This window comes from Strix aluco, chromosome 15 (assembly GCF_031877795.1).
Source record: "Strix aluco isolate bStrAlu1 chromosome 15, bStrAlu1.hap1, whole genome shotgun sequence".
Classification (NCBI taxonomy): Eukaryota; Metazoa; Chordata; class Aves; order Strigiformes; family Strigidae; genus Strix; species Strix aluco.
In genome coordinates, this window is record NC_133945.1 from 7,935,682 (window position 1) to 7,957,769 (window position 22,088).

General features: G+C 53.0%; 1 protein-coding gene across 3 annotated transcripts in view; it reads left to right on the forward strand.

The window, feature by feature from the left end:
* PEMT (phosphatidylethanolamine N-methyltransferase) overlaps window positions 1-17,505 on the forward strand; it is a 43,383-nt gene extending 25,878 nt beyond the window's left edge. For 2 of the 3 annotated variants that reach the window (XM_074841118.1, XM_074841116.1), the window contains exons 4-8: window positions 5,687-5,832; window positions 10,187-10,298; window positions 14,379-14,453; window positions 15,238-15,298; window positions 16,047-17,505. In XM_074841118.1, coding sequence (XP_074697219.1) covers window positions 5,687-5,832; window positions 10,187-10,298; window positions 14,379-14,453; window positions 15,238-15,292 — 388 coding nt within the window. In that variant the 3' untranslated portion in view covers window positions 15,293-15,298; window positions 16,047-17,505. Of the gene's footprint in view, window positions 1-5,686; window positions 5,833-10,186; window positions 10,299-14,378; window positions 14,454-15,237; window positions 15,299-16,043 lie in introns of all 3 variants that reach the window. The other variant, XM_074841117.1, reaches the window with a different exon arrangement.
* Window positions 17,506-22,088: the final 4,583 nt, after the last annotated feature.

Below are 22,088 nucleotides of genomic sequence, written 5' to 3' on the forward strand. Positions count from 1 at the left end.
TCCTCTCTGCGTGCTTTAGGGACTTTATGTGGGTGGGGGCTGCCAGGGAGAGATTGAGGAGCCTACGGGTTGTCTCTCTTGTTTTTAAAAACCTGCTTCCTTTTTGCAACTGAATTTTTGAAAGGCTCCAAGCTGGGGCAGAGGAGGGGAGGGCAGAACAGACAAAAACTTTGTGAGTGGGTTGGCATTGTGGCTGAAAGCACCTGGGAGCTGGGCTGTGTGGCTGCTTTGCCCCATGCAGGGGTCTGTGCCGTGGTCCTGTCCCCAGCTCAGCACCGTCATGCTGTCATGCAAGCTTTGCTCCAAAGAGATACCTTGGGTGTAAGAAGAGGAATGTCTTGTGCTCAATTAAGCAATTAGGTGCTTCCTAGCTCTGAGCTTCATTATCAGCCTTGGCTCGTTTCTGAGAAGCAATCCAGAATGACCTGTGACCAGGGGGGACCTGCTTAGTCAACTGCACAAGACAAGCATCCTTAATTGCTTTGGTGCAATGATTATTTTCATTACAGCCGTGTTCTTTCTGCAAAAAGCAGGGAACTTCCATCACCGAGGCTCTTATCTGTGAAAACAATTCATGAACTTTTGAACTATCTGCGCTGCATACGCTACCCCAGCGGTTTATGACTGTTATCTGTGTGACATGGGACGTGACAACCTTCATTGTCCTCCAGACTCGCATCCAGCGTCGCTCTCTCCCGCCTCACCACGTTGTTGATATCCTTCCCTGCATCAGCTCTCCAGTTAGCTACTGGTGCTGCCTCCCAGCCCTCCCGCGCTCCCTTTTGCACACCCTGGCAAACTCCCCATCTCGGGGCAGGTGTGTGCAGGTGGTTTTGTATGCTTATGAACTTCCCACCTTAAGGGTTTTGGGGTGTTTGAGCTATAAAGGCAACACCCACGTGCGCACCCTGAATGGGGGGGGTTTGCAGATGGGGGATGCTCAGGGCTGTGATGCCTCTGGTGGGAGTGAGCCCCGCAGAGGCTGAGCAAGGGCATAATGGTTGGACTAGATGATCTTCAAGGTCTTTTCCAACCTTGATGATGATGATTCTGTGAGGGCAGCGCCCTTGGCAATGGGGTTAGTGGGTACCGTGCTGCTGGCTGACATGAAGTCCTCCGTTGATGCTACCCCCTGGGTATTGCCTCCTGCATGGACAGGCTTCTTGCTTGGAGCTGACAATTCCAAGAAAATGAATCCACCCTGGGACGGGATTTTGGACCAGGAAGGGTTTGTTTGTCATTGCCTGGTAGTGCCTTGTGCCTTTGCGCTCAATACTATTTAATTTTGTGAACTAGTACCATGAACGAGCATGGTGTAAATGGTATCGATCTGAGAATCATGTGGCCTTTTGTGCAGAAGTGACCAAGTTCAATGATGGGAATCGAGCGTGGCCTGAAGGAGCTGATACCCCCTCCGAGCCGTGCTGCCAGCAATCTCTGATGGCTGGCTGGGAAAAGCCCCCAGCGGCGCGGCTGCCGGGCATCCGGATGAGGAAACCAGGCAGCTGAGATGTGAGGTGGCGGGAGAAGCTGCCACAGCCCCCGACTGACCTAAATAACATGCACAACAGCGCTGGCAGAAAAGCAAAGTCATTATTGGCAAAAGAAGCTGTGAAGATGATGACCAGGCTAACAATTGCCGGTGGTATCAGCAGGAAGATTTTTAAAGTGGTTGGGGTTGCTTTTTTTTCAAATGAACAAGATCTTTTGTTCCAGTGTGTGCTGCTGGGCACCACCGGATGGTTTTACCCCCATTGCCTCCTTTTGCCGAGAGGAACAAAACCTCAGACACAGGGGACGGACTGACATCCCGCACGGTGAGTGTGGCACCTTGCAGCGGTGGCTGCTGCCACCGAAACCTTGGCCGCTGCTTGCCAACCCCTGGCCCAGTTCTGCCTCAGTTGCATTTGCCAGCCCCAGTTTCCAGGCTGATATTTGGGATCAGGCAAAGGGAGCACTGTTAGGCTGCTCCCAGCAGCAACCCAGTTTGCTGGATGAGGTCTTTGCCCTCCTTTACAAGAAAGGGATGACAAGATATGTTTGCTGTGGGCCACTGAGAGAGGCCCAGAGACCTCAAAAGCTCTGCTTCTCTCTTAGTACAGTATTTCTAGGTTTGCTTTGTGCTCCATGTGGCCTTCGGGGATGTATTTTGGGCTGTAGGTTTGATAAGTTTTCTAGTGTTGGAATTGCCGTTCTCTGGTTGAATAAATTGGCGCCTGTTTGTGCAAACCTGGCTGCGTGTCCTCTCCGTGTCCCAGCGAGAGGACCTGCAGCTGATTTTCCTTCCTCCTGCTTTCTTCATGCAAGCCCACCAGTGTGGTAAAACACTGGAACAGGCTGCCCAGAGAGGTGGTAGATGCCCCATCCCTGGGAATATTCACAGTCAGGTTGAACGGGGCTCTGAGCAACCTGATCTGGTTGAAGATATCCCTGCCCATGGCAGAGGGTTGGACTAAATGACCCTTAAAGGTCCCTTCCAACCCAAACCAGTCTATATTTCCCATGAAGTGGTGACGCGCGCGTAGCGATGGGTGAGTGTCTGAGCAAGTGCATCTCTGATTTGGGAAGCGGGGGCAGAACGATGCCTGCTGCCATGGCTTCCCCGTGCACAGCCCTGCAGCACGCTGTGGCAGTTGTGCAGCCTGACTGTAGCCACCACAGCTGCTCCCACCCTGCCAGGAACTGGACAAATCTGCCAATTTGGCCAGAGTGAAGCTGATGGTTTTGGGTTTTCCCTCTTTGGGGTGGAGAATGGATGTCTCTGGTGTCATGCTTCACGCTGGCAAGTGTGGGGAGAGGTCAGGGGAAGCCTCATTTCCCTAGTTTTCATTTTCCAAAGCTGGGGGCATCTTCCAGGCCCTACACCCTCCCCCCCCCTCCAATGGCAGACGTCCTCGTGATAGCAGCCAGGTATGTGATTAAAGTAGGTCGCAGCCCACTCCCCCTCCCCTGCGCTGGTAATCGGGATGCTCCTCACCATGGCAATCACTCTGCTCAGCACATAAAGCATTTTCAGGTACTGGGACAAAGTGTGGCTTTAATTGGTGTCCTCTTGGGTACCGAGCTGGGCTGCTGCCTTGTCGTGCAGCCAGGAATAAATGCTGTAACAAACGTGACTCAGAGGCACATGGTGAAAGGGACTGGTTTCATGACAGATTGGCTGCATGACTAGCTCCCCCGGCAAGGGAGATGGCCGACACCTTGTCCTCCCCCTGCCAGGGAGGGTGAAACGCAGCGCGGTGAGGCTCCCCTGCCACCGAGGAGCAGTCACGGATGCCAGAATAATTGACGACTCCGTGCTGCTTGTCACGGCCCAGCATCATAAATGCTTAAAAGGTTTATTTACCAATTCTGAAAACTCCTGTGCGCATCATGTTTAATGCAAATAGAGACTGTGTTTAGGAAGATATAAAACATTACTAGAGGGAAAGGCAGTCCATTATCTCCGTGCAAACACCTCCCTCTCTAGCTGTAAGCCAAACAGCAGGGGACCGAGCAAGACATGCTGATGAGGATAACTAACGCAGGCCTATCCAACCATGAAAAGGAAGGATGGGATCATCTGGAGCAAGGGAGGCAGCTTTGCCAAAACAAACCACATCACGTGCTGGTTGCAAAACCTCCCAAGGCTGATTCGCAGTCAACCAGTTCACACTCTTGAAGCCACCTTTGCTCTTCTCATGCTCCGAGGCTAAGTCGGGTCACCAGCATTGGATAGAGGAGACTCGAGGATGTAAGACGGTGTGAATCCAGCTCATCCGGAGGGAGAAGCTGCCTCTGAGCGCTGTGCTCTGGCTGTACCTCTGTCTGCTCCACCATCTCTTCGCTGGGGCTGGGATCCAGGCAGGGACCAGCTCTTCCTCTGTGGAGCAAAGAGCTCCAGAGCATCCCCAGGGATGTCACGTTGTGCTTTGAGAGCAGGGCCAGGCCAGGATTGCTCAGGCAGACAGACACATGCCCGCAGGGGGATTGCTTTCCTGCGCTGGTAGCAGGGATGCAGATTTGGGTTTCCTCATAGGGGAGACTTGTGTCACTTAAAAATAAATCCCAGGGAAATGATGCAAAGGGTTGTACAGCTGCTGCTGCTGTTTCATGTTGCAGCCAGGTTTGTGTGTTCCCGTCAGTAATGATTTGAAGCTAAACCGATGGAAGCCTGGTGAGCACAGGGAGGTGTGCTGTGAGCTGGAGGAGGGCCAGCCCCAGGGACATGTGCCATTACATTGCCTGGGGCCACGCTGTCGTTCCTCTCCCTGGAAAAGGGAATTTCCCTGTAAATTCCAGCATGGGGGACAGAGTGTAAATCACCAAGATGCTGTATTCTTGCTTGCTCCCAAGCACATTACATTTATTCTGTGTTTTGTTTCCTTGCTCCAGTCTAAAGTGAAGATTAAATAGCTTGCTCTGGAGTCCTAAAAAATCCCTGACAGTAGAAAACCTAGTAGGAATGAGCTCCAAGGAAAACAAAACATACCGTCCAGGTCCCTAAACTGTGGGGTTTAAATATCATCTTGGAGTTTGCTTGCTGCATGTAACTTGCCATCTGGTCTTTGAGCTTCTGAAAGGTGTGTTTCCAGCTGCTTGTCCACCAGCCAGGCTGGCAGGATTGTTTCTCTCAGCTTTCGTTTGGACAACAAAGAAAATCCAAGGATTTGCAGAACTTGGGGAAGCTGGACATCGGGGAAATAAACTGCCCCAAGCCCTGCAGGTAATGTCCTGGAAGCACTTTCCAGCTGAGGAGCCTGGGAGCATGGGCAGGAGCAGCTCTCCTGGCCTGGCCCGGGCAGGCAGTGGTGGCCAGAGGCGTGGGAGAGCTGTTATTCCACTTGAATTTCAGCCTCCAGGGTGCTCATTAGAAAAAAGGCTCCAAGTTTCCTACCTCATATGTCAGCAACATGCAGAGAAACACTGTGTACAGCTCTGCAGGTCTGTTATCTCCTCTCACTATTATTAATGGGCATTTTTTTAATCACAGTGTTGTCTCCTTTGTCGTCATACGTTTGTATCGGAGCTATGTGAGATGCTGAGCCTGCCAAGTCCTGCTCCGGGCAAAGTTCAGGGGGCTGAAGGGAGGGGTCACAATTATTCCACTCACAAATGAGTATTTGGAAGGTCAGACCTGAAATGCCTGAACAAGCCTGGAGCTGAGAAGCTGTGTTCACACTTGAAAATGTGTGTCTCTAGTATTTTCCTTTCGCCGTTCCAATCCTCCCCCTGCCTGTCAGGCTTCAGCCATGAATCACTCCTGGGCACGTGGCTAACACATGAACGCTGCAAAATATTTTGATGGAGAGGAACGGAGGCGGGAGCATGAGATAACCCAGCCGATTGTTCCCAACCTTTCAAGTCCTGTGCTGAGGCATCACAGCCTCCAGCATTTGCAAGGGCGTCTTTCCCAGAGCTCCCGGTGATGATGAAACCTGGGGTTTGGTGAGCAAGGCAAAGCTTTTGATATTGCATTTCAGTGGAGTTGGTATTTCCAGGAGCAAGCAAGGGTTGCATGTAGAAGTAGCTGCCCCAGGTCAAGCCCTGGCTGGTCACAAGGCTTTGGCTCCTTACTTCTCCTGGTAGGAGGTTGAGTAGGGACCTGGCAAAGGTCCTCTCCCAAAGCTCCGCATCTCCCAGGGAGAGGTGGGTGATGTTGGTAATGAGTTGCTGCTTTTAACAGCCCTTGTTGTCTCTCTGACAGCTTCACAGAAGCCATGAAGAGCCAGCCGAAGCTGGAGGGCTTGGACTCCCACTGGGCCTATTACTTGGGCTTGGCCATCTTGGCTTTAGGGACCTTGTTTGTCATCTCCAGCTTCTTAGCACTGGGATTCACCGGGACATTCCTAGGTAAGCACTGAATATTCAACAGCTTAACTAGAAAGTGCATTTAATCCTTGCAGGGGTCTTTTGCTAGGGCAGAGTCCTGTAAGAACTTCCTCCTCCTTGCCTTCAGGGCTGTTAGATTTGGTCTTGGCTTTATGATACCAAAGTGCGATCTAACCATGCCATTACCTCACATGAAGAAGATGGTGCTGTGGTTTTATACAGTCGATACCATCACCTTCAGTGTCAAGCCTGAAATTTTGGAAAGCAGCTGATCATCTGACAGTCCAAACGCCCTCCAGAAAAGGGATCCCGCGAGCAGGTCAGCACTGGCACAGCGGGTGTGAGCTGTCCGGCAGCCTTGATCCGAGCCCCCACCCACTCGACACATGTGCCAAGGCAAGATCTCGTTTGCTTTTCCCTCTGCAATAAACCTGATGTTCGTTGACAGATTCTTTTATCTGCCGCTTTATGGCAGAAGGCATTTTCCACTGTGCCTGCTTTCACATTTAGAGAGTAATTCTATTAGCATTGTTGACTTTAAAAACATGCCAGTATGTGTGGAATTCAAAAAAATAAAATAGAGACAGAAACAATAAATATCTAAGGAAAGGGGCAGCTCCCGCTGGCTGAAATAATCACAGCCCCAGCTTTGACACTGCATTTAGGCTGTGCTTTTGCAAGTGCTTTACAAACCAAATTCAATTAGCCCCTGCAGCGTCGCCAGGAAGAAGAGGGAGGTAATAAGCCTTCCTGGTTTCAAGTGGAGTTGCAAAGAAATGTGTTGAGTTGGCCAAGATCCTGCAGCCAGAAATAGAGCTCAGCACTCCCAAATGTGTGCCCGCACCCTTCATCTTTGCAGCCCTGCTCCTGGCCCTGTGTTACACCCCTGTCCCCCAGCTACCGGGCACCAGCACCCTCCAAAATGACCCCCAGCCCCCAGGAGTGATGCTGTGCCTGCGGAGACGTGTCCAGAGAGGCCGGGTGCAGGAGTACCCGCCAGCGAGAGCTGCTTGAATGCTCCTGAAGCTCAGCCAGGTCTGGGGTTGTTTACGTAAAGCCTGATTCATCCGAACAGGAGGATCCACTGGACTTGAACCGCTGGAGAAAAGCAAACAAGTGAGTCAGGCTCAGCGTAAGCAGTGAGAGTGGCCCTGTCCCCCTCTGCTCTGCACAGCCAGTGGCTCCCGAGGCCCCCGGGGCAGGGAAGAGGCAGGTGTTAGTGGCCCGTATTGGGCATTTCTGCTCCATCCTCTCTGCTGGTGGAGGCTCTCCCTGCCACCAGCACCCCAGGCTGAGGCTGCACGGCTCCAGGCCTTGCCTGATGCACCAGGGAGCGAGGCCAGCTCTCTCTGCTAGCTGGGGCACGACAGGCACCGGGGCAGAGCTGAGTCAGGGTGGGGAGATGCCAAAACCATGTGCTGGTGCAGCCAGGCTGACTCGGGACTCTGTGCCACAGAGGCATGGCCCAGCTGGAGCCCTGCAGAACGTCCATCCTTGCACCAACAGCAGCTTCTCAGCTCTGTGCGAGCTGCCACGAGTGCAACTCAGCCCACTCAATGGAGAACACTGTTGAGCGTGGTTTCTTACCCAGCCGTGGGAAGACAAGGGGTCTGCAGGTCTCTGAGATCTCATGTGGGATGTTCTCTTGCTCAGGACTCTCTTGGGACTGGTACTTCCAACACCCTCTTGCATGCAGGGTTTCAGCGCTGTGCTGGTGCTGCGGGAGGAGCAGGGTCCCCCAGCAGTGACAGCACTTCTGACTGCAGGTAGCAAAGGGCTGTGCTGCATTGGCAAGAAGAGGGTTATAGCAGCATCCAGCTGCTGCTCACGGTCAATAGCTGAGCTCGAGAGAAGTTTTAAGAGAACCTCTGACACCCAAGCACTTCAAAAACCTATTGGAACAGCACTTGACCCTTCCTTTTTGGGTTTTCCTACAGCAATGAGGGGTGAACCAGGCAGGGCACAGAGACTGCATTGAGGCTGCCTGTTATATTCCTTTTTAACAGCACGTTTAAGCTTTGGAGTGGCTGCAGAACACTCTGTCTCTTAAGTGTGGGCTAAACGATGCAGTGGCAGCCGCGTGAGTCACCCTCCTGCACCAAACCTTTCTGTGCCACCCATCTCCCGCACACAGCACTGACCCCAGCCTCTGTGTGCAGGGGCTGGATGCGGCCCCTTGCCCTGGCAGCCTTATCCCCTGCAGAGCAATCCTCCCAGCACCGTGTCTCTGCACCATGCCCTCGCAGGGATTCGGGCATTTTCGGCGCCGTCTGCCTCGCTGTTTGCTCTATTTCCTGACAAATGTAGTAACGAAGGCTTGGCTTCCCCGAGGCTGAGGGCACCAAGAGGTGACTGGGCCTGTCTGAGCCCATCTGTCTTGCACCTGAGCACGGTTCCTTCCAGCGCTGACCAAGATTTCAAGTAAATCTGACTTGACCGAAGTCTGTCACTGGGCTATGGTGAAGCCAGAGGGAAGCAGAGGTGGTGCTTCAGCCCAGGTCGGGCTCCAGGGATCGTGGGGGTCCCTGCAGAGTTCATCAAATGGCTTTTTGCTGCCATGATCCAAAGTGCCTACTCTGTGCAGTGAGATGCTTACACTGACTTCCAGCAAAAATTACTCCAAATTAGACACCAAAGTCCCTCAGCCTGACAAGGAGCAGATTCCTGTTTTGAGGGTGTAATGGAGGCACAGGAGATGTCTAAGCTGATGCTGTGTAAACCAGTCCATTCCCTCAGCACCTGCCTGAATATAAAAATACTGCAGATCCTCTCTGGTGGTCATCTTCTTTACCTATGTGGGTTTAGAGGCAGGGTTTACATTCGGAAAAGCTTGTGTCCTGGGGGAGCTGCCTGCTTCCCCCAGGTGCTGTGTGCTCTTGCTTGCAGGGAGCCAGCCCGGAGAGTCCCATGGCCCCACCAGTGCCGGGCTCAGATAAGCCCCTGCCAGCCCCACGGACCCAGAGCTTTGTGCAAACCTCCCCAGTGCCCGTGCTGTTTGGGGAGCGAAGTGTTCAGCCCAAAGGCGAGGGCGGGCAGGGTATAATGAAGCATTTTGACACATAAGAAAGCACAGAAATGGGCTGTGGCAGGGGGTGATGTGTTCTTTCTACCAGAACAATCTCAGAGATGCATTGCCAAGTAACTGTGAGAACATATAGTATGAATACCAGGCAATTATCTCACTTAGTGGCCTGTAGTTAAAGCCCAAAAGCATTGTCTAATTGGGCAGGCACTGTTTATCCTTAGAAATAAATGTTTTTGCACCGTGTGAGGTCAAAGAAATTACACTGTGATCCAGGTAATAATAATAACCTTGAATAGTTTGCACTCCTGTAATGCCTTTTATCTGGATTTCAGAGCACTTTCTCACCATACATTAATCCTCACCACCCTCTGCGCTATAAGAAAGACTGATGTTATGATCGGTGCACAATAGCACCAGGAGGGACGGAGGAGACTTGCTCAAGGTCAGGGAACAGGCTGGCAGCAAAGCTGGGAGCACAACCCAGGGTGGTGGCAGCTCCCTGGGCTGATGGACCGGCACTGCTCCTCACTGATTGATGTTACGTCTTGTGCACTGGACACGGAGCAAAAGCCTTGCTGGGTTTTGTGGTCTCACTTGTAAGACCAGTCGAAGTCAGAGATGGCCCTTTGTCCCCCCAAAATTCCCCTCACAAGCTGCACAACATCTTGCTTGTCATTTCTTTTCCAAGCTCCTTTCAGGAGGGTGGAAGGATTACTCCGAGGTAGATAGGAAGCTGGTTGGATGCTGACAGTTCTGAAAGCTTTCCTCATTACAGATGACAATCACCTATTATCATCATCATCATGCTGATAATTGAGCGTTTTGTAGGCAGAGGTGCTATTTTCTGAAATTCTGAGAAATTCTCTGAACTATGAGATAAGGGTGACACTGAATGAGGGCATTTGGTGGTGGCAGTCGTGATTATAACATCTCGAAACACCATTACTGTGCACTGGGCTTATTTCCCCATTAAATGGATTTGATCCTATGCACTTGCTTCCTCGTCAAGTGGCACCAGACAGGCAGTTTTCAAATGAGAAAGCCAGAATCAACCAGTTGGGACCTCAAGAGCTGCCTCTCGATGAGGGATGTGGCTGCAGTAGCCTCATTGCAATGCAGAAACCTTCCTGGTGGGCAAAGAGCCATTCCCAGAAAAGCTGATGGTCACAGAGTAAACAGCCAACCTATTTGTTGCTGTTTTCTCAGTCAGCAGCAAAACCCCTCGTTTGCCTTCACTCTGCATCCCTGGCAGGGATGCCCCGTGGCACTGGGAGGGTATCAGTGTGCTAAAGCCCCCTGCAGCTCCCAGCTTCATGGAGCCTAACCAGAAACCCTCTGTTTGCTCTGTAGGTGATTACTTTGGCATCCTGATGGAAGCAAAAGTGACCAGCTTCCCCTTCAGCATCCTGGATAATCCCATGTACTGGGGCAGCACAGCTGTCTACCTGGGCTGGTCCCTCATGTGAGTACGTGCCCCTGCAAACAGCACCGGTCGCAGGGCGAGCGTGGGGTCTGCTTGGCAGGGCATAAAGTGCTGGGCTGCATCACGGGTCAAAGAAGCTCTTGGTGATGGCAGTCAGCAAAAAAAATGGTAGGGAAAGTGCAACATGCCCTGACTTCTCGCCTTCTGACTATTTTTGTGTGTGCAAAATCTTCTGCTGTCATAAAAGACTTGCAGCATTAATTGTAGAAAAATAAATAACGGCCGAGTGCTGGGGAGAGGAAGCATCACAAATGCTCTGCAGCTGAATGAAGTCCTTGGCAGGCTCTGCACGTGGAAAAATCAACAGTCAGGGCCAAATTCACGCCGGGTGTCACTCGGCAGGGGCAGGGCACTGATACTGGGGATCAGTGTGACCCTGTAATTACCTCTGAAGAAAGCAAAACAAGCCAACACACCCTTTCCCCCACTGCATGGTGATAACACTTCCGAAACACTCCTCATGTGATACAACACAGCTTAATAGCCTGCTTAGGAGGAAATGAATAGGCTGTAATTTAGCAGTAAATGAGCGATATACTCTATTCTGTGTAACAAGTTTTATGTGGTTTTCATTTAATATCAGATTTTATTTATTTGCCCAGGAGAAAAAGCCCTGGCTGTGTCACACAGGGAGCCCATAGAGCATTGCAGGCCTTTATCACTAGATATTTTGCACTGGTGCTATGGAGTGTGACCGCCTCTCTTCTACTTCAGTGGGAAAAAATGAAGTGCTTTGCCACTTTCTGGTCACCTTTTCAGCCACATGCACGGCGCTTTCTGGCCCCTGGTAATAAGTAAAGCTGATGGTTTCTCTCCTGTCTCCACTGAGCCTTGCTGCTCTTCATTCTGCACTGGAAATTCCCCCTGGTGTTGTCAGCGCCGACTGCACGAAGCTGTTTTTGCCTTCCTGGCAGACCCACGGCACTGGATGGGGTCTAAACCCTGGGAAATGGTGCCTGAGAGCCAGAGCTCGCTCGCTGATGGGGCTGTGGCAGTGCCAGGTGGGAGAGCCAGCCGTGGGGTCAGCAGTGGCACGATGGCAGCGTGGATATTGCTGCGGGAAGGGGGGTGGAGCTGGGGCAGGATGAGCCCCCGCCCCGTACCACACCGCAACTGGAGACAACCAGCACCACCACAGCACAGAAGGAGGAATTTGACCAGGGGGAATTATAAGGATATTTTTATTTAAGATCAGCATCAAACTGTTTCCTAGAACCTTTGCAGAACCAGCTGAACCCTCCTGAGCTGTTCCTGTCGCAGAAGTCCCTTCTTTGCCCCCGTGAGAGAGCAACCTTGCACCGGGTGCACATGGCTTGGTCTTCCACCACAATCCTGGGCAAAAGCGGCCTGAAGCAGCTCAAGACAACAGTGTGATTGCCTCCTTTTTCTCATTAAAAGGCTGCCACCACAAAGGGCAGTGAGGCATGACAAATAATTGCTGTTAACAAATTGCTGGAGCTGTGTAAAGTGGCACCAGGACACCGCCTGCCTGCCCTGGGGAAGCTCTGCACAACCCTTCATGCCATGAGTTTGACTGTTTCTCTTCCCTAGGATCTCAGCTCGTGTTGCTGAAGGTTTTTTTGGGAGTCCCAAGTCTTTTCTGAGGTCCCAGGGCTTTCAGAAGATGTTCGGTGTCTGCCCTCAGAGGCCAGAGCTAACGTCCCAGCTCTGTGGTAGCGGGAGGGATGCCGGAGGAATGTGTCTGCTGTCTGGTTCTGGTCAGAACCAAAGCATAGAGCATATCTGTCCTCCCTCAGTGATGTGTCACACTCCATATCATGGTATCAGAGACCAAAGGATTGATTCATTTTCATCTGTAAGGGCACATAGCACATAACGTAAGCGAGCCTGGCCACACAGCAGCCAGCCTGCCTTACGACTCCAGTCCAAACTTAAAAGCATCGCATGGGGCGAGAGCTGCTCTTTTCTCCCTGGCAGGATACTGCAGCTGTCCCTGGTTTGGCTAATGGCAGCTCTGCAGCCAAAAACGTGTCTGTCAAATACACAAATACACCTCCACCAGTCACCATGAAAACAGGAGCTTCAGGAAGAAGGGCCAAAGCGGGTGTCCCACATCCAACACCCAGGACCAGCGAGGCCAGTGGGGAAGGACGTGAGCCCCGACCATGGCTCCTGCAGACAACCCACAGCCATGGGGAGCTGCAGCAAGGGTTGGGGACATACAGACTTCCTACCCAAAAAAAGTCCTACCAGGACCACAAAACCTTTATGGTTGACTCCTTGTCGACCCTGCCTGCTACAACACGAGCTGTTGCCCAATAAATAGGTCAAGCTCATAAGAGGAGAGAAACAACTCACCCAAGTGCTTCTCATCGCCCGCTTCGAGCAGCCTCGTTTCTCCTGAAAGACAAATAGAGCATTAGCTGTTTGGGGACAGCTTTGTGTATCTTTGGTAGGGAAGTGTTTTAACTCATGGCAACAGGCTGTGTAAATCAGAGCTGGCACTGCAGCCAAATGATGCAATTAGAGGTCTTGCTGTCAACAAACAATCATGCAAATTTGTTCTCTCTGATAGGAATCAAGGAGGAGACATGACTAAGCATGTAATAGCAGGGGGTTGGGAGAGGAAGAAGTTGCCCGATGCTTCCTAATGAGGGAAAAACTTAGTGCAAAATGGAAACAGTGAAACGGTAAAGATTTGTGTGTGTGTCTCTCCAGGAACTGATGTGGCCAGGTGGTACCTGACAGCAGGTCCGGGACCAGGTTTAGATAGTTTAGTCTCTGCTCTGAAGGCATGTTTTCCTGACAAGACCAGCCTCACACAAGGCTTGCAGGATGTTTATCCTCACCAAGGACCAGCTAAGTACTTTTTTTTTGCTGACAGCCAGCTCTTGTTCCCCTCAGCTGAGCTGTGACCAGCAATTAAAGGCAATCAGCAGTGTCCTACTTAAGCGCAGCACTTGAAGCCATTAGCTGGAGGTGCAAGATGCAGAAAGGGTGTTTTGGGGGAGTGACTGGTGCTGAGCCAGATGCAGCCAAGCTCTTTGCTGGGAAGATGGGGCCAGGACCTACTGGGTGCTGGCTTAGCCAGTGGGGAGTGGCTGCTGGTGTGGCCGCTCTCACCTGGGGGAATTTGCATGCTTTGGGGTGGTCTCAGCAGCTGGTTTGGGGACTGTAACCCATCAGCTGAAATCCTGGGGCCTTAGTAAAACCCCCACTGCCTTTGCTAGCATCTGCAAACACTTTCAGGCCAAGCATCAAAGAAGTGTCCTCACGTGGGCAGCGCAGGTTCGCAGCCGTTGCTGACATCTCTTCAGAGCAGGAGGTGATGGGGACTTTTTGGTCCCGATTCTTTGGCCGCGGTGCTAAAAGGAACAGTCATCCCTGTTGCATCTGCAGCCCTGGAGCACCTCTGCCCATCACCAGACAGTGCTGTGGGTGCCATCGGTGCCCCGTGCTGTGCCCAATGACCCCTTTTTGGACACCATTCGGCTGGGCCTTGGGGAGGCAATAGAACGTGTTCCTAAAACGTCTTGAAATGGGTTTAAATGTGATCCGAGCCCACACGCACCCAGCTCCGGTGCAGCACCTGCCCAGCACCCTTTGCAGGGCAGGCAGGGACCTTTTCCATCCCAGCCCTGCGATGGCCCAGCCGCTGTTTTGATGTATATGGTACCATACGCTGCTCCGTCTGCCAGGTGCCTCCTGCGCCCTGGGTGGCCCATCTTTCTGTGCACATCAGGCATTTCCCTTATAGCCCTGGCTCGGAGCCACAGCCATACGTAAGCAGCTGCTCAGCTATTAAACAGCCTTATAATCTCAGGACTTAGCATCAAAGCAGAAGCTCTCTTAGCAGAGACGTGCAGGGATCAGACTTAAAAGAAGTCGCCAAAGTAGGCTGGGGAAGAGTCTTTGCCAAGTAGCATCTGTCTAAGACAGTTAACATTAAGTACAAAAAAAAACCCCACCCTTTTGTTCGCTTCTGTTTAATGAGCAAGAGAGTGCTCTCTTGGAGCCCAGCGTCTCATTTCGCTTTCTAAACCAGGTCTTGCATAAGCCCATGTACTTACCTGATCTTTTCCTTCTCTTTCAAAACAGACATGCAAGCCCAGCTGGCCTTTTGCTGACAGCTGTAGTGGCAATTTCCTACACAATCGCAGTGCTGTATGAAGGGTGAGTAGCTTTGCAAAACCAGAGAGCTTCTAATTATTTCTACCAGCTTTAACTCCCGAGGTTTCGGGGAACTGCAGAAGTAGAAATGTTTTTTCCAATTAATTCAGCGGGGAAGAAGGAAAACAGAGGATTGTTTTTCAATTGTTTTGATAATGGGCAGCTTCCTCTCTGAAACTATTTGCTGAGTTCTAGGAACATTTATGAATTTGTTTATTTTTATCAAAATGAGATCTTTTTTTCTTTCGGGTGCCTGATTCTGTCTATACAAGAACAATAAGGAAGGCAGTGAGAGGACTCATTGTGCCATCTGAAGAGACCCTGCAAGAAGAACTTGCATTTTGTAGTTCCTTAGATGGGCTTGTCTGATATTTTGCACCACAATAGCCTGGCAACCCAGGACGGAGCAGCCCAGAATTATTCCCAGAAGCAGCACTTGTACTTCAGCAATGAAAGGTCTTTTGTGTTTGCAAGGGAGAAGGAGATGCAGGGAGCCACGGCCAGTCTGAGTGCAGGGGGAGTCTGAGCGTGTGCTGAGCCTCATCTTGCTCGTGCAGGGATGGTGCCGGGTGGGAGCAGCTTGGAGCCACTCCACAGTCCGGAGAGACCGAGCTGAGAATTGCCAAGGAACAGGAACAGTTGGGCTGTGCCAACCTGCAAAGGGCAGATTTTCTGGACTGAAAAGGAAGCACACAGTAGTCTTGATTTTAATTCTTCCCCCCTTCTTTTGTCCCTCTTTTGTGTCTCTGCCCCCTCTCTCCCCAAATTCCCATCCTCCCAACCACAGGCCTTTCACAGAGGAAATATATCGACAGAAACAGAAGGGCGTGAAGAACAAGTAGCAACAGGTATGTTTGCTGATTGGCGTTTCAGCGAGAGGGGCTGCTTCGCCAGGCTCCCCCACCTACGAGCGCATTAGATGGGGACAAGAACACCACCCACCCTCCCAACGCACCCCTGCCCAGCCCTGCCCTTCCCTGGCTCCTCCAGAGCCCTTCCTGCACTTCTCAAGGGATTTGAGCTTCACAGCTCCGCAAAAACCCAGGCGGGAAGTCTTTACACAGCGACGGTTGTGTCCGCCTCTTGGCACCCGACCAGCAACCCCCAAATTGGGTTGATTATATACTTGAGAGTCAGCACGAGGGAAAATTGCTGGGGAGCTTCGAAGCTCCAGGCGCAGTCTAAATCAGACAGAAAAAAGCAGCTATTGGCCATGGCAGGTGCTCCAGCGAGCGGCAGGGATGGTGCGAGAGGGCACGTGTGCCTGAGCACCCCATGGGGAAACGGGGCATCCCTGCTCCAGGCTGCTCCGTGCCCGCGCCGGCAGCATTTCTGCACATGGGCTTGCACCAGCTCACCCCAGAAACTCAGCCTGGGTTTGCTTTTTGGGCCAAAAGCTTCTACAAAAGCACAAGTTCCTGCCCAGCCTCCTTTCCCTGGGGTTAAATGCCACCCTGGAAAGCCCCCTGGCACATCTGCTCACTGGTGGTTGGAGAGGCTGGACAAGCACACAGCTCTGCTGAGGCTTTGGCAAAGATGCTGCAGCAGCAGTGAGGTCCCTGACAGACTCTTGTCTCTTTGCCTTTTGCAAAGCAGTGTCTCGGATACCTCGGCACAGCGTGCCTCTGGTCCCCACGCTCTCTGATTTGCCCATTTTCCTACTGAGATGTATCCTACTAATTAGCCCAGCAACCCTTAATGAGCCAACTGAGCACCCGGCGGTATTTGGAAGTGATCAGAGGAACAGCCCGAGCGTGGCAGCACCTCCTCGCTGCAGCCCGCGGCACCTGGAGGTCCCTGTCCCCAGATCCTTGTTCCCCATTGATGGGTCACTGCAGCTCCTGCCGTGAAGGTGACGCTCTCCCAGGAGCCGCATGGTGCAGGACCTCCCGACCTCTCCTCCCGCACTGATTATTGGAGATCTGCAGGGGAAAAAGCAACCCAGCTCCAGCCCCGAACTGGAGGGCAAGCAGAGGAATGATGGAGACACCAGGGGCCTTTTGGAAGCGCTCTGAGCACAAGGAAGCTCTGGCTCCAGCTGATCCTGAAGATCATCTGAAGATGCTGCCGAAGAGCCATGGGAAGCAAATAAAAGCTCAGGCGAAGCAACAGAGAGGGCTCAGGAGCGTTCACACACAGTTGGGGAAGGAAGAGGGGAAACTGCTGCAAACTCAACAACAAAACCTGCTGCAAACCCAACAGCAAACCCCCTCTTTTCTGGGAGGGGGAAGCCACCCCGTCCAGAGCTGCAGTTTCCCATCGGTGCAGAGCCCTGTAGCATCTCTGCACTGTTTGCAAAAGGCTCCGAGAAAGGTGAAAAACACATAGATGTGAATGAGCGACCTAAACCACTGCCCGAGGGGGATGGAGGGCATCCCGTGGGAAAACCCCAGCATGGAGAAGACCAAGGGGAAGAGTCAGTCCCCGTCCGCGCCCTGCAGATATCCCAGCCCTGGCCGTGGGGGTGCCCTGGCCCCCTCCACACCCATCCAGCCCTTCCTTTTCCCCAGGGGCCATGTGAGGGTCCTGCCTTCCCCACCACCCAGTGCCTTCCAGCTATTTTTCACTGCCTTGCAGGGGCAGTGGGTGGGAGGGAGGGGAAGGGCTGCTTCTGTCTTCTGAGCTGTGCAGCAGCTGGGTACGGATCTGCCCCTCTGCCCCTGCCACCAGCCTTGGCGAGTCCCAAAGAGCCCGGAGCTAGATCCTGCCCTGAACGGGAAGATCCCAGGGGTGATGCTCCAGACTCAGGCCCAGTGTTTACAGATTCCCAGAACAGTTTGAGAAATAAGCTGTAAATGACCAAAAAAAAAAAAAAGCCATGTCAAGCTGCCGGCAGTGGCTCTGGAGAAGGGGAGCTGCGCTGCTGCCGGCTCCTGTGCCGACACCGGGATGCAGTGCCACGTCTCAGCGTCGCGTTGTCCCCTCCACAGAGGAGGGTCCTTCCTTTTCTCAGTGTCACCTCTGCGAAATGGTCTGATTTCCCTTTGCTTTTGCATGTTGTAATTCACCCTTCGGGCATTGCTCAGCAGGAATTAAAAGCGTTGGTTTCTTTACAGTGCAGCCTCCATTTCCTTCAGCCGGGCTCACAGATGCCCTGTTTGTGTTTCACAGCTTCAGAACCACTACACGGGGATTTTTTTTTATCACCATCTCAACGACCTTCCTCTTAAAGACTTGGGCATAGTATTTTATTTTTAGATAAGTTTCCACATCCCCTTCACAGTTAATGTTTATAGATGGAGGCTAAAACAGCCTAGTACCCATAGCAACCAGCAAGGAGAGGATACGTTGCATTATTCAGACAATTTATGTCAGAGTTACCAGTCCTGGCTCAAAGTCTCTGATGTAAATAAATTCAGATTTGTTGGTAGGTGAAATCAGTATTTACCAAAGAGGCACGTGCTCGTTTGGGAAGGATTACTCTTAATGAGAACGCAGTGAGGGCTGTATTCGTGCTGTCTCATCCCCAGTCTGGGGACCATGTACGCCTTTCCCTGTCCCCGCTGTGAGACTGGGGGGACCCCATTTGTACCATTCCCAGCCAGCCAGGATCAGCCCCCCGAGATGGGTGTCTGTCACCAGAAACCCAGGTGACGGAGCCGCTTTCCCTCCCGTGCCCACAGCATCCCAGGAGTGTGGGGGTTTGGTGCTGCCCTGGGACCAGCTTCCTGGACTCCTTCCCCTTGATCCACCATTTCAAACCCAATCCTTCCCAGCCGCGCTGTCGGCTTTGCATGGCACAAGGGTTTTATCTGGGGCTATGCCAGATTTATCCCCGTTTTTAGTAGCTCTTTCCGCAGCAGCCGGTGCGGATTAATGTGTCGCTACGTTCACAGAACTGGTTCTAGCTGCCGTAGAGCTGGAGTTTGACGTTTCAGAGGCATCTGCTCTGTTCCCAAAAGCAAACCTGAGCTGGAAGGTGATGTTCAAGCCCATCTCCTGGGGTCCAATTCTACCTTTCTCCCCCTGGGGTGGGGGTTTGGCCTTGGCCAGGCCCATTCCCAGCAGTGCCATGCTGCTCACCAGTGCTGTGGAGAGGAGAACAGAGAGGCCGTTATTTATATTGTTTTATAGTATTTAACAGCAAGGGATTAAGGGACTCTCCCTCCCCAGTTTTAAGGAAAAAAATTGTTTCCTCTCCAATGACCTAATGTTTCTAAGAATTTGAGAGTACAGAGGGTGCAGATGAAACCTTCAGCCTGAGCATGAAGCACTGGTGGTGTCGGAGCTATTTCCCCCCCCTTCCCATCCCCAGGGCCAGCACCTGGCTGTAGCTGGGCCATATCCTGCACCTCGAGGCCTCCAGGTCACAACATGAAACTCTTGTTGCTTCTGAAAGAGAAACCTGCACCCTCGGACCCCCAGGACCAGCTGGTTGCAGCCCCGGTGCCATGCCGGCACGGGCGGGCGCATCCCTCCGGCTCCCCGGGAGACCTCGAGCACCGAGCAGGGTCCCTGGAAATGTGGTCATGGGTCCATTTTCAGAACTTCATGGCTTCCAAATCCAGTGTGGGGCTTGCTGGGCCCGTCGGAGCTTGGCGGGGGGGGTGTTTGCAGCCTTGGGAAATGCCGCACGTGAGGCTGCGTGTCGATGCCACAGGTAACGCCTCCCTTGATGTTTGGGGACATTTCTCCTGAGCAAACACTGGGAAAGAAGAAACTAGTTAAATCTTAACTCCTGCCTGGCAGGGACAGACAGGCCACCAAGTCCATCGCACCACGCTACCTCGGGTCACCCCATCCCGCTGCGCAGCCCCTGGCTGTGCCCACCCTCATGCTCCACCTGGGTTTTCCCCATGTTGCCACTCGTGTGGCTCCCTGGCACGTGTCTCCCCTCCCCGAAACAGCGTGTGATTTTTTTTTTTAGGGATGGGGGGATCACCTGTCCAAACCCAAACCGCCCCAGCGATGGGCATGTGATGCAGTGCCAGCTCCAGGCTCGCGGGATGCTTCATCCAGGGACACTTTGGGAGGTGGAGGTCATATCCTAAGGTTCTTTCCCCGAAGGCAACCTGCTGGCAGGGACATCCAGAACCAGGAACATGTCCCCAAAGGCCCTGCCCTCCATTGTGACCACCCATAACCCCACGCCCATGTTTGCTTTCGCCCAGCGAAGCTGCACTGCCTTCACCCGGGGGAGCGACGGCCCTTACGTGGCAAATAAACACGATTAGCCAGGAACAGAGAATAAACACATGGTGCAATCAAGGCAGCGTGTGTGGATTCGGTGGAGTGATGGAGAAGTCACAATTCCCATCAGGCTCCTGCCAGGCCTGGTTTGCTGAGTCTGCACTTCTGCTATTTGGGAAGATGGAGGGAAATGGGGGGCTTGGGGCTCAGAGGTGGCTCCCACACCCATCCCGATGCTGAGGTTGAACCTCCACATGGTCGTTCGGTGGGCAGAGGAGATGGGCTTGTCTGCCAGCGATTGGGATTTGATGCAAAAGCAAAGATGAGTTTTGAGCGCAGGCGCTACAAGAGCTTTCGGGGGCAGTTTGAGCACTGACTGTTTTATTGGGAACCCCTTAATCCAGAGAAGGCAAATGGGGGAGATGACAGGACTTATCTTTACAGGGGAGTAAACCAGCCTCCTCTATCTCTGCTGCGTAGGGAAAGCAGTCTGGCTTTAAATGGTCACAAAGAAACGCAATGGGAAGACTGCCCTGGCGGGAAGGTGTTTCCAGGTGGGAAACCACAAGTGTTGGAGCTGCCTGGGGCAGGACCGAGATCCATCCTGCCTCGGCAGAGCCGGGGCTGAGCCCCATGGGCACTGCTGGCAGACTGCAGGTGCAGGCAGCCCCCCCTCTGGTGGGTGCCCAGGGGATGCTTCACCCCCAGCACTGGGAGAGCAGCAGCACCCTGTGCCCACCGTTCCCCCAGCCCTTGGACAGCACGGAGACGCCATCCGACCCACCCCGGCCCACCTCCACCCTCCACCCTGGAGGCCTTTACGCACAGAGCTCCCACCATGTGCCAGAGGACAAGTTACGGGGCTGTTTTCTTTAATTTGCAAACTAAAAAGCCACCCAGGGACAGCCTGGCGAGCTGGCCACGCTGCGCCGCATCCTCCTTGGATCTTATTTCAAAAAAAAAAATAATCCTAGGAATGTGCTGCTTTTTCCATGTTGCCTTTTCTTTGGAAGGGAACTGTTTACCAAGCGCAGCTCCTTTCTGAACCAGGGTCGTAGGAGGGAGGCAGAGCAGCCAGAGCCCCCCGGGAAGGAGCTGTCAGGGCCGAGCTCTGCCTCCAGTTCTGCTTTGCTGCTGCACCAGGGATGAGCGTTTGCGGGAGCCTCAAGAGTCCTCGGTTTGGGCACTGGCACTGAGCAGGGCTTAGCCCTCGCCCAGCTCAACCTCCACCAACCCCAACACCTCCACCCACAGCCTCAAACCCTGCGCTGGCCTCAGCCCCCTCCGGACCCCACAGCCGAAGCAGCGGGGGCAAATGTGGGACCTGGGCATGAAACACCTCCAAGCTCTGAGCCCTCAACACCAGCTACGCATCCCTCTGCCAGCTCCAGCCTGTCACTGCCTGGCCAGCTCCCTGCCTCCTCTTGGGCTTTTATTTTTGTCCTATAACCCCAGCAGCCATCCCTATTTCCATGGGAACCCTCTGAAATCTGTAGCAACGCATCCGCCGGGGTCACCGAGCCTCCCTCTCCCCTGTGCCCTATATTCCCAGCCCAGGCGCTGCCCATCTCCGGTTACAGGTGACATTTCTCTCTAATCCCAGGGAGGCTGCCGCTCTTTGGAAGGGAGCAGAAGGTGACAGAGTTTGGGGACATGTCCAGGACACACAAACGCCTTTGTCCATGCCGGATGCTGGCGGGATGCTGCTTCCTCCGAGCAAACCGTGGGAGGTTTGGCATGGGATGGGATGGGATGGAAACTGGGAGCAGAGGATCCCCAGGGTGCCCCTGACTCGCAGAACCCCAGTCTGCTCTGTACGTAGCTCTTGACCCAGCTGGGCCACATGGTTATCAATGATGAGTTAATGTCACCTCAGTGCACTCAGAGAGATGCTTCCATGGCAGGAGAGTGGGGCACCATCCCCAGGGTGGCCGGGCGGTGAAGCCAAGTCCCCAACCCCAGATCTCGCCACGTGCTTGGCCTCCTGACACACATTTTTGCTGCTGTAAGGAAAGCAGCAGCACCAGGGGATATGCCGGAGCACGCCACTTCCCCGGCTTTGCCCTACGATACGGGTATTCAGCCCCTGCCGTGGGTTTTTGGCAAGTTTATTGCACCAAGGACGGGAGAAGGGGAGAAGATGTAGAAAGTCTGGAGACCACAGCACGGCACGAGCCTGCTCCGGGAGCTGCATCGCGCTGGGCGCAGGGATGGCATCTCCAAGGGAGCTCTCGCCGCCCCTTGCCTGGATGACTCAAGGAATTGGGGATTTGAGACATGTCTCAGGCTTTCAAGTTTTCTGTTAATCAAATCCCAAATGCTAAAAGGAATCAAGAGACATGAAAAGTGTTGCTAAAGAAGTAGGAGGTGGGGGAAGGAAACAAATAAACCCACCCCCCCTGGTCCCCAGTGACAGAGCAGCCCACTTCTGCATCATATCTCATCTGGGAAAAATTATATGTTGTGAATTACGTGCTTCTTTTGAAAAGCCTTAAAGGAGATTTAATA